General features: G+C 36.7%; 1 protein-coding gene across 1 annotated transcript in view; it reads left to right on the top strand.

The window, feature by feature from the left end:
- Nucleotides 1-7054: 7054 nt before the first annotated feature.
- The window catches only part of LOC308435275 (vomeronasal type-2 receptor 116-like), a gene marked incomplete at both ends in the record, with an annotated part of 30509 nt that continues 25146 nt past the window's right edge, over nt 7055-12417 (top strand). The window contains one exon of the mRNA XM_080935947.1: nt 7055-7137. Within this exon, the coding sequence (XP_080792073.1) occupies nt 7055-7137 (83 nt within the window). The remainder of the gene's footprint in view (nt 7138-12417) is intronic.

The raw sequence follows: 12417 nt of genomic DNA, 5'->3' as shown, positions 1-12417 counted from the left end.
TAAGGCTTGTCTTCAATAACAACAGAAACAGACGAATGCACATATACACATGGAAGCTGAACAACTATCTACTCAGTGATAACTTGGCCAGGCAAGAAATAAAGAAACAATTAAAGACTTCTTAGAATTTAATGGAAACGAAGGCACAACATATATAAACTTATGGAAAAAGTGCAAAGATGAAAATTCATAACCTTGAATGCCTTCATAAAGAAGTCCCAGAGATAGTACACTTGCAGCTTAAAGTACATCTGAAACCTCTAGAATAAAAAGAACCAAATATAACCTAGTGGAGTTGATGGTAGAAAATTATCAAACTCATGGTTGAAATTAACTAAATATAAAAAAAAGAAGCAAGCAAATAACGAACAAAAGTGGGAGCTGGGTCTTTGAGAAAATCAACAAGACAGATAAACCTTTAGAAAATTAACTAGAGAGCAAAGAGATAGTATACAAATTACTAAATTTAGGAATGAAATTGGAGACATAACAACCAAAATTGAGGAAGTGCAAAATACAATCAGACTGTACTCAAAAACCTATATTCAACAAAACTGTAAAATATTGATGAAATAGATAATTTTCTAGACAGATGCCAGGTACTAAAGTCAAATCAGGATCAGATAAATAGTCTAATGAATCTTTTTTTTTTTATTTTTTAAACTTTATTTTAAAAAACAAAGATAAAAGAAAGAAAATTTTAAACATTCTTGCATGAATGTATACAAATAAAATTGTGTCAGTGCTTGGCTTATTTTTTTTTTTTTTAAGGTTTGATACTCTCCATTAAGGTCTTACTAGTTACAATGAGCAAAAAGTACATGTAAAACAGGATGTAACCCGGAATTAATCAACTTTTCCTTGGTGTGTAAGGATTGAGCATGACTTTTTTTTATTATTTTCTTGATCTTCACACAGTCTGTGAGTTGTCTCTGGGGCAGTCCGAGCCTCTGGTGTTAGCATCCCACTGTCAGTGACTGCATATGTCTGTTCTTTTGTGACTAGGTTATCTCACTCAGGATAATATTCTCTAGATGCAACCATTTTCTTAAGAATTTGGTTAAGTCATTGTTTCTGATAGCTGAGTAGTATTCCATTGTGTAAATGTACCACAATTTTTGTATCCATTCATCTTCTGAAAGACATCTGGGTTCCTTCCAGCTTCTGGCTATTTTAAATAGAGCCGCTATGAACATTGTGGTGCATGTACCTTTGTTGTATATTGGAGTGTCTCTGGGGTATATGTCCAGAAGTGGAATAGCTGGATCTTCAGGTAGTACTATGTCCAATTTTCTGAAGAATCGGCAGACTGATTTCCAGAGTGGTTGTATCAGTTTACAACCCCACCAACAGTGGAGAAGTGTTCATCTTTCTCCTCATTCTCTCTAGAAACTGCTGTCATCTGAATTTTTGATCTTAGCCATTCTAACTGGTGTAAGGTGGAAACTCAGGGTTGTTTAGATTTGCATTTCCCTGATGACTAAGGATGTTGAGCACTTCCTTAGCTGTTTCTAAGCCATTCGATATTCCTCAATTGAGAACCTTTTGTTTAGCTCTGTACCCCGTTTTTTAATAGGGTTGTTTGATTATCTGGTGTCTAGCTTTTTGAGTTCTTTGTATACCTTGCATATTAGGCCTCTATCTGATGTGGAGTTGGTAAAGATCTTTTCCCATTCTGTTGCCTGCCATTTTGTTTTCTTGACAGTGTCTTTAGCCTTACAGAAACTTTGCAATCTCATTAAGTCCCATTTGTTAATCTTTGACCTTAGAGCTTGAGCCATTGGTGTTTTGTTCAGAAAATTTTCTCCTGTGCCTATGTGTTCTAAGGTTTTCCCTAATTTCTCATCTAATAGTTTCAGTGTATCTGGTTTAATGTGGAGATCTTTGATCCACTTACACTTAAGCTTTGTACCAGGAGATAAGAAAGGGTCTATTTTCATTCTTCTGCATGCTGAGTGCTGGATGGACCAGCATCACTTGTTGAATAGGCTATCCTTTTTCTATTGAATGTTTACAGCTCCTTTGTCAAAAATCAGGTGAGCATATACATGAGGGCTCATTTCTGGACCTTCTATTCTATTCCATTGATGCACGTGCCTATTTCTGTACCAGTACCATGCAGTTTTCAGCACAATTGCCTTGTAATATAGCTTGAGGACAGGGGTACTGATTCCTGCAGATGTTTTCTTGTTGTTGAGGATGGATTTCGCAATTCTAGGTCTTTTGTTATTCCAGATGAAATTGCACATTGATCTTTCCAACTCAATGAATAACTGGGTTGGAATTTTGATGGGGATTGCATTGAATCTGTAGATTGCTTTTTGTAAGATGGCCATTTTTAAAATGTTGATCCTTACAATCCATGATCATGGGAGATCTTTCCATTTTCTGAGATCCTCCTCAATTTCCTTCTTTAGAGGTTTGAAGTTCTTGTCATACAGGTCCTTCACTTGCTTAGTTAGAGTCACACCAAGGTATTTCATAGTTTTTGTGACGATTGTGAAGGGTACCTTTTCCCTAATTTCTTTCTCCACATGTTTGTCCTTTGAGTAGAGGAAGGCTACTGATTTATTTGAGTTAATTTTATATTCAGCCACTTTGATGAACCTGTTTATCAGCTGTAGGAGTTCTCTGGTGTAATTTTTGGGGTCACTTAAGTACACTATCATGTCATCTGCAAACAGTGATGTTTTTACTTCTTCCTTTCCCATTTGTATCCCCTTGATCTCCTTTTGCTGTCTAATTTCTCCAGCCGGGACTTCCAGTACTATGTTGAATAGGTAGGGGGGAGAGTGGGCAGCTTTGTCGAGTTCCTGATTTTAGTGGGATTGCTTCAAGTTTCCCACTGTTAAGTTTGATGTTGGCTGTTGGTTTGCTGTATATTGCTTTTATTATGTTCCATCTGACTCTATTTGTGGAATAGTTTGGAGAGTATTGCTATTAGGTCATCAGTAAATTTCTGATAGAATTCTGCACTGAACCCATCTGGACCTGGGCTTTGTTTGGTTGGGAGACTTTTGATAACTACTTTTATTTCTTTAGGTGTTATTGGATTATTTAGATGGTTTACCTAGTCCTTGTTTAATTTTAATATCTGGTATCTGTATAGGAATTCATTCATTACCTCCAGATTTTCCAGCTTTGTTGACCATAGGCTTTTGTAGTAGGATCTGATGATTTTGTCAATTTCCTCAGTTTCAGTGTTATGTCTACACTTTCCTTTCTGATGGTTTTCCAGGCAAATATGAAGTCCATATTCCAGGGTTCCTGCTCCCCTTCACCAAACAGGGGGGAGGCGCTTTCTGTGTGCTGGGTCCAGACCTCTCTGTTTTCTGGCCACTCACGTCTCAGTCACACCAGGCCTGTATCCCTGGATTCCCACTTTTCCTATTTTTAATATAAAATACAACAATATTTATCTTAAGACTAAGCATTAGTAGTGATTTAAATGTTTACTTATTAAATATTTATATTTACAACTATAACCAGGCTTCACTCAAATATTTATACTGATTCAAATAAAATTGAAGTCTTTTCTACTGGATGGGTAAAGTAATATACTTTCTTGAGTATCGTGCCAGGCCCAAATGTTATTATTTTAGATATCTGATTGAGATAACATGGTGTTATAATTCAGCAATGGATTTAAATTTGTTAACACTTTTTTTTTACTTCAATTCAAGGAAAAGAACAATTTATTTGTAGTATTTCTATTCTTCTAATTTTACAAAAAATATTTTTTTGCTGTTATTATTATGTGACTATTTGCGCAAACATAATAAATAATAAAAATTAGGATGTTCTAGTTGACATTATCAAAATTTTACACATAGGATAAATTATTAGCAGTTTTTCAAACTGGTTTCTTTATTATACAGTAAGCTGATAACATATTGGTCCTTTTTTTCCTGGTCTTGCTGCTGCAATGACCTGAGATATTCCAGGACCCTGGGTCAGTGGTTTCAACCACAGTGATTCTTTGACTTGAATGGGTTTTGCTTTAAGCCCAATATAATTCCTGTGACTGGGGTGGGTGTGTTTTTACATCCAATCTGGGGCCTTGTCTCCTTTGGCTGTTCACTCTTGCTACAAGGGTTCCATTTGGACCTGGTGATATTTCCCTGGTTTCAGCAACCCAACAAATTTTCTCTGCCCCCTCCCACTATGCCTTCAATTAAAGAACATCATGGCCATGACCCTGCCTATGCCACACTCTTAAATTTTTCAAGTCTACTCATACTGATTTTTTTGCTTACCTCCACCCTATCACTGTGGTCATGGTGGTAAATGTTTCCTTCTGTACTGAGAGCCATCAATTCTACTCTGTTTCTAACTCCTCACCACAAAGCTACAGCATTCAGGCTTTTTCTGTACAACTACTCCACATGGTTGCTTAGGCTAGACCATGTTCCAGGAGGACACTATGCAGAGTCCTGGCCCCTTACCCTTGGTAGTGACCTCACTGGATGCTGATGACTTGAGATACAAGATATCCAGCCCTACACCCTATTTAAGCACCCCTGCCCTTTAGGAAAAATGAGTGAAAAAAGCCCCCAGCTGTCTTGGTCTCACTCTCGTGCCTCAGTGAAAAACCTGAGGCAGCAGATGCACTGGTAGTGCCTACCCCTTTGGCTGCCTCCCACACTGGCCAAATTTAATGTGCCCCATCTTTTCTACTTAACCTGACACTGCAGCAGACCATCTTCCCATGGAGACATCACTCTCCTCAGGGGCACAGGACATATCGTGACCCTGCCTATCTTGGTTTCAGGAACCCACAGACCTTGAGCCTAGAGTTTGCCAAAGCCAACACTAAGATGGCAAAGAGCAAATTAACAGGCGCATTAAATCCCTTATGACCTGACAGAGGCTGCTCTGATTCTTGTCTCCCAAGAAGCCTGGGCCCCTTACACTTTCTACACTGCAGATCTGACTCCAACCATTTCGCACACTACATTCACCTACCCAGCTGCCATTAGTTCTGTCTCCTTGTGTGATCAGATGCAATGGTACCATTCCTCTGACATCACTCAGCAGAATGGAAGTATTGACAGTTCTGTAAACTGCTCAGTCACCCTCGAGTTGGTCCTGGGTTGTGTGGAGCCAAAGCAGGTCTCTGCCTTCACTGCCACTTGAGGCCTGTGTAGAACTGCTTCTTTCCTCTAGACACTGTGAATCTGAACCATGACTAGGTAGATGGCTGTTTTTTCTTCCTCAGTTCTCTTAGGCCTTCAGGAATTTCAGGAGGGTCCTTCTTACTGGGATACCTAGGTACAGCTTTCAAATCTCACTGCGACACAGCACAGCCTAATCTTCTGCTCAAACTTCTTTATGTAGTTCTCTATTAAGGGACATTTCATTTTGCATGTTTACAAATTGTAACACTTGAGCATATTCTTGTAAGGTTTGTTCACACACTGTCAACATAGCAACAGGCGTTGGCACTGGAGGCTTGTCAAGCCTAGTCCTTCTTTCTACTTTTGACTTCTATAATTACCCTGATCCTTGTGGCCCCTTCTGTATTGAGGGCCTAGGTTAGTTGAATTTGTAAGTCTGTGGTGTCCTTGACCACTCTGTTTTACTGAATCCTACCACCCACTTTTTAAATAAGACTCGCTGACTTCTACCTGGTATTTGGCTGTGGGTCTCTGTATTTGCCTTCATCCACATATGGATGAAGCCTCTCAGGAGACTGTTGTGCTATGTTCCATTCTGAAAATATAGCAAAATGTCATTAATAGTGTCAGATTTGGCTCTTTCACATGTGATGGGACTTAAGTTAGGACAGTCATTGGTTGGCTGTTCTCTCTGTCTTTGCTTCGATTTATCCATGGATATCTTGAATGCAACACAAATTTTGTGTTGAAAAGTTTTTTGGTGGATTGATATCCTCCTCTGGAAGTCATTGCTACATGATGTGGACATGAGGGGAAGAAAGTTCGATAGGAAAGATATGTATAATACACTGGAGATGGGTAGTGGATAAGGAATGGGGGAGGCTGCAGTATATAGTCTGCTACAAATCTGGGTGTGACTGGGATGAATTTGAAGGAAACAAGGAAATAATGAAGATCAAAATTTAGCCGACCTGCTTCTGAGGCCAAGTGGACAGTGGGTTCAGTGATATGTGTTTCGCTATGAGATCTTTGTTTTTAGAAGGTAATAATCAGAAATGTTTGTAACGTTTTATAAGTTCTATATGAATGAAGTTTTATGTCTGCATTGACATTGATGCACAAACTAGAAGTTTCTAGACCAAGGATGATTCAATTAACTTTTGAATTTTATTTGTGTTTGGTTATCTGGATTACAAAATCACATTAATTTTAGGAAGAATTCAGAAGTGCGAGTAGTGTGAAATAGTATATCTTTACAGATTACTTTCTTGATAGAAGAAAGGTCAGTGTGTAAAACTACTCTGTCTATAATTGATGGTGAAGACACAATGGGCCATGTATTTGCATGGGCTCTGAGTGGAATAGATATGTATGATTTCTTAAACCTCATTTATTACTTTGTCTCACATGATGAAATCCACATGTGAGATTTCAAATGACTTTCTGACACAGGCTTGAGACCACATATCCCCATAGAACATCTATGCCATGAACATTATTGAATCACTACCCTAAGGCAAGAATGGATGATCTTAAAAACATAGTTTCCATCTTATTGTTCACGTTCACTTCAAATGTAAAACCCTTGGGCCAATTGCTCTGCATTCCTCTAAGGATAATTGGACAGAGTCAGAAGAAAGAAACTGTGGGAGTTGGTGGTAAGATAAAATTGACAGGGTTTATGGTCAATTTGAGTCACCTCTGCAGTGAGCAATGATAATAAAAACCAGACACATGTGTACATGAGTAAATGACTGGAGTGTGTTCATGGGATTGTACATGTCACCTGTGTTCAGGCTTACTGAATGGCAGACATGACAAAGGTATACACTTTGATTGTTTTTTTTCTGCTGCTGAAACTTTCTTTCATCTTGTGCAGTTTACCAAAAGCCAGTTGCTTTTGGAGAATAAATCACAATGAAAATCTCGAAGGCAACATGAGGAAGGACTGTGGTTTCATCCTTTTCACAATACCTGGACATCTAGCGGAAGATTACTTCAGGGTGCTGCTGGATTTTCCGTGAGTGCTTCACCTGTGTGTTCATGTTTCTGTTACTGAAATGTAGCTGGAAAGACAGGCATTATGTGACTCTCCTCTTTTCCCTCTCATACCACTTCAGGAAACACTTGAAATTTAGTTTTTACTTTTTTTCTGTTCATCTCTAAATGCACCATGGGCAATATATACAGAGCAAGAGCAGATTTGAAATGTCTTGGTCAGCTAATAAATCACACAATGAAGCAATAGAGAGGGAATAAGATTGTGCGGTGAGTTAGGACTGATAAATTCATTGGCTAATAAATGTTCAGCCAAATTAGCCATCATTTAATTGATAGCAAATGATAATTGAAGTTATATTTAGATTGGAAAAGTTTTTATTTTTTGTAGCTATGTCTTTGGAAGCAATCATGTAGAGAAGCTTTGATAATTCCCATGTTTCTGCTTCCTGTATTCAATCTCAATTCCTCTCTGCAAGGATACAGAACATATTTACTTTAATTATTCATTTGAATCAGGTACATACTATAACGTGGTAGGCATAGTGTTTGAAAGATATTAACTTACATTTTGTAAAAGTATTTTTATTTTCCTGTTGTAAATTTTGTCTCAGTGGCTTAATATCTCTGTTTGCTAACCTAGTCTTGGTCTTGGAAGCTTCTGGGCTCTGTATAATTTAGTCCACGTGTACAATATTTTCAGCCTCTGAGATTTGCTGCTGTGTAACTTTACCCTTTCTCATCTTTTTGAACTCTAGCTGGTTTGTTAACTTAGTTGTTCTGGCTCAAACTCTTCTCCAAACTGAATGATTCTTTCTGGCTTCTCTCTTAGCCCCCGACTTTTTGCTCTGTTTGGCTTCAATTTAACTGTTATAATTTTCTGGATCCTTTTCATTCTATAGAACATTCTGTCTTACGTGTGTCTATTTTTCCCTCTGTCTTCAGCCTGTCTCTGTACAACTGTCCCTGTAAACTATCTTTTCTTCTTTATTCTGCACTTCTTTGTTATGTAGCTCCTCGTTCTCACCGTTTTCATTAGAGTTGAACGTATTCTTTTCTGTCAGATTTCTCTAATGCAGCACATTGTCTACCGTTCAATCAGCAATCACTTTCAATATGAGTGCTTCCCTCTGCAAACTAAATTACTCTCATTGGGATTGAAGGTGTATACTGAGGGTTTGTCTGTATTCCAGACTTTGTGATTGACAGTGTGTTCCAAGACTGATCCATACCACAACTAAAATTGGTTTTTGTAGTAAACAAACCATTCTCCAAGTTCAGGGTGTGTTCTAATAATCTGCAAAAAAAATCTGTCACTTTTCAACTTTATGCTTCATATATTTGATTCCAGTTACTTTAATTTATTATGAACTTATCCTACTTTCATTTCTGTCACTCCAACTCTCTCTCCAAAAATTACTCTTTCATATTAATTTTTCTTTTTTTTCTACTCTATTTTACCAGGGCCAAATGTTAAACCATTTTCTTGAGGGAACTATCCATTAGGAATTTGTGAGATCACCAGAGGGTATATAACTGATAGGAATTACTGTTCTTTCCTCATTTGTAGGCAAGGTTTCAAGATGGAGTCACTGAACATTGTGAGCTCCCTCTCTACTCTTGACAATTGCCCACAGGTCTGTCTATCCCTGTATAATCTCTCTATAGAGAACCACAGCATTTATGAGAATGTGTTTGTGATGCTTCTCATGACAGAAAGAAACCCTCACATTTCTCCTGTCTTCTCAATCTTCAATTTTCACAACCCCATTTTCTGTTATGTTCCCTGAGTCTTACAGGATGTGGTATAAACTAGGGTTTAGCATTCAGTGCAAACCTACTTTCAAACGTGGCTTCTCTGAATAAGGCATGTGTATTTCTATCATTACTATTACTTTTATTTCTAATTTGTTTGAGATGGGGTCTTACTATATAGCCCTGGCATACTCAGAACTTGCAATGTAGCTTAATACTCACATTGATCTGCTTGCGTCTGCCTCCCAAGTGCTGAGTTAAAGGCCTGGTTTGTTTTTATTTCTTGACTTTGTCTAACACATTGTTTACTCACATTAATAGATTTCATCGAGTGTTTGTATATATGTACAATACATGTGCCCCTTAATTGTCCCTTCTTACATTACTTCTTTCTCCCTCTAAGCAGACTCCATAACATTTATTTGCACATTGTAGTTTTTTTTTTTCTATTTTAGATACCTTATATGAGGAGAAACCCTGTGGTACTTGTTTTAATGATTCTAGATCATTTATTTAGTTCATGATTTGGCTCCCAATTATGGATTTTATTGTCATATTTAGAGATGGAATATTGCATTTTGATGAATATCTTTATTCATGCATTGTTGAGAGGTGTTCAGGTGGATTGTATTGTGTAGAGTGAAGAATGTAACAGTAAAAATGAATATGTGGGTATTTGTTATGCATTCCTCTTTGTGATCTTTGGAGTACTACTTGTAATGAAGCTGGTTTACTGTCCACTGTTTCTCATTTAGTTTTCTTAGAAAAATCAATATAAATCAGTAAAGGAACCAGAAATAATTGACAGTATATTCAAACAAGTCAAGAAAAGATTCACTTTGCTGAATGTCATTACTATCATTTGTAACTCTTTTTTAAAGTTTCAAAATCAAATATCTCAGAAGTTTTTTCCTTACAACTTAATTAAAAAAGAGATACATGTACAATTTTAAAAGCATTTTTGCATAAAACTATATAAATATATTTTAGTCAGTAGTTGATTTTTTAAGATGTTTGATAATATGCATTGAAATCTTACTAGTTACAATAAGCATAAGGTACATTTAAAACAAAATGTAACATGGAAATAGTCAAAGATTTTGTGGTGTGTATATATTAAACATAATAATTTTTAAATACCAAAAATTGCTATAAGGCTATCTTCTCAGCTCTTGAGTTATTAATGATTTAAGGTCTAGGTGTACCCCACTCTGAGAGGGTGCTATACATTTATTGTTCTTTTTTCTAAGAATGACTGAGGTTTCCACATTTTTGCCTTTCTTTTTTTGAGCTTCATATAGTCTATGAGTTGTTTCTTGGGTATTCAGATCTTTCTGGGGTTAGTATTAAATTATCAGTGACTGCATATTATGTCTGTTCTTTTCTGACTGGGTTATGTCACTCAGGATGATATTCTCTATATATATATCCATTTTTCTAGGAATTTCCTAAACGAATTGTTTCTAATAGCTGAGTAGTACTCCATTGTGTACCACAATATCTCTATCTATTCATCTACTGAAGGACATCTGGGTTCTTTCCAGCTTCTGGCTATTATAAATAAGGCTGCTATGAACATAATGGAGCATGTGTTCTTATTGTATGTTGGAGCATCTTTGGAATATATGCCCAGAAGTGGAATAATTGGGTCTTCAATTTTCTGAGGAACTGCCAGACTTATTTCCAGAGTGGTTGTAACAGTTTACAACTCCACCAACAGTGGAGAAGTGTTCTTCTTTGTCCACATCCTCGCCAGCATTTCTGAATCTTCTATTCTGTTCCATTGATCTACCTGCCAATCTCTGTTACAGTTCCATGTGCTTTTAAATGCAGTTGCCTTGAAATATAACTTTAGGTTACGGATGATGATTCCCACAGATGTTTTCTTGTTGTTGAAAATAGATTTTGATATTCTAAATTTTTTGTTATTACAGATGAATTTGCAAATTGCTCTTTCTAACTCTATGAAGAATTGACTTGGAAGTTTGATGAGGATTGCATTGAATCTGTAGATTACTTTTACGTAAGATGACCATTTTTACAATGTTGATCCTGCCAATCCATGTGCAAGGGAGATCTTTCCATTTTCTGAGATCTTCAATTTCCCTCTTCAGAGATTGGAATTTCTTGTCATACAGGTCTCTCACTTGCTAAGTTAGGGTCACACCAAGGTATTTCTTATTGTTTGTGACTATTGTGAAATGTATCTTTTGCCTAATTTCTTTCCCAGAATATTTATTCTTTGAGTAGAGGAGGACTACTGATTTGTTTGAGTTAATTTTTTTCCAGCCACTTGGTCAGGTTGTTTATCAGCTGTAAACATTCTCTGGTGGAATTTTTGGGGTCACATAAGTATACTTTCACACCATCTGCAAATAGTTATATTTTTACTTCTTTCTTTAGGACTTCTATCTCTTTGATCTCCTTTTGCTCTCCCATTGTTCTGGCCAGGACTTCCAATGCTATAGGTAGGGGGAGAGTGGGCAGCCTTGTCTGTTCTCTGATATTAGTGGGATTGCTTCAAGTTTCTCAGTGTTTATTTTGATGTTGGCAATTGGTTTTCTGTATATTGTCTTTATTTTGTTTATGTATGGGCTTTGGATTCCTGCTCTTTCCAAGAGTTTTAACATGAAGGGGTGTTGAATTTTTCAAATGCATTCTCAACATAAAGTGACATGATCATGTGTTTTTTTTCTTTGAGTTTGTTTATGTGGTGGAATATGTTGATGGATTTCCATATATTAAACCATCCCTGAATCCCAGGCATGAAGCCTACTTGATTATGGTGAATGATTGTTTTGATATGTTCTTGGATTAAAAAATTTTAGTAAGTATATTTGCATCATTGTCCATAAAAGAGATTAGTCTAAATTTTTCTTTTCTTGCACAGTCTTTGTGTGGTTTAGGTATGATAGTAATTGTGGCTTAGAAGAATGAGTTGGGTAGTGTTCCATCTGACTCTATTTTGTGTAATAGTTTATAGAGTATCAGTATTATTTCATCAATAAATATCTGATACAATTCTGCCCTGAACCTATCTGGTTCTGGGCTTTTTTGTTTGGGAGACTTTTGATGACTGCTTCTATTTCTTTAGGTGTTTTTGGGTTGTTTTGATGGTTTATCTGGTCCTGTTTAACTTTGGTATCTGCTATCCATCTAGAAATTTATCCATTTCCTCCAGATTTTCAGTTTTGTTGCATATAGGCTTTTGTAGTTGAATCTGATGATTTTTTCAATTTTCTCTGTTTCTATTGTTATGTCCCTTTCATTTCTGATTTTGTTAATTTGGATACTCTCTCTTTGCCCTCTAGTTAGTCTGGCTAAGTGTTTATTGATCGTGTTAATTTTCTCAAAGAACCAGCTCCTTGTTTTGTTGATTCTTTGTATGGTTCCTTTTGTTTCTACTTGGTTTAATTCTGCTCTGAGTTTATTTCCTGCCATCTACTTCTCTTGGGTGTATCTGCTTCTTTTTGTTCTAGAGCCTTCAGCTGTGCTGTCAAGTTGCTAGTGTATGTTCTCTCCAGTTTCCTTTTGGAGGCACTCAGAG

Source organism: Micromys minutus (genome assembly GCF_963924665.1).
Source record: "Micromys minutus genome assembly, chromosome: 22".
In the NCBI taxonomy this organism is placed as follows: domain Eukaryota; kingdom Metazoa; phylum Chordata; class Mammalia; order Rodentia; family Muridae; genus Micromys; species Micromys minutus.
Note: the sequence above shows the minus strand (reverse complement) of the source record. Positions and strands in the feature narration are given on the sequence as shown.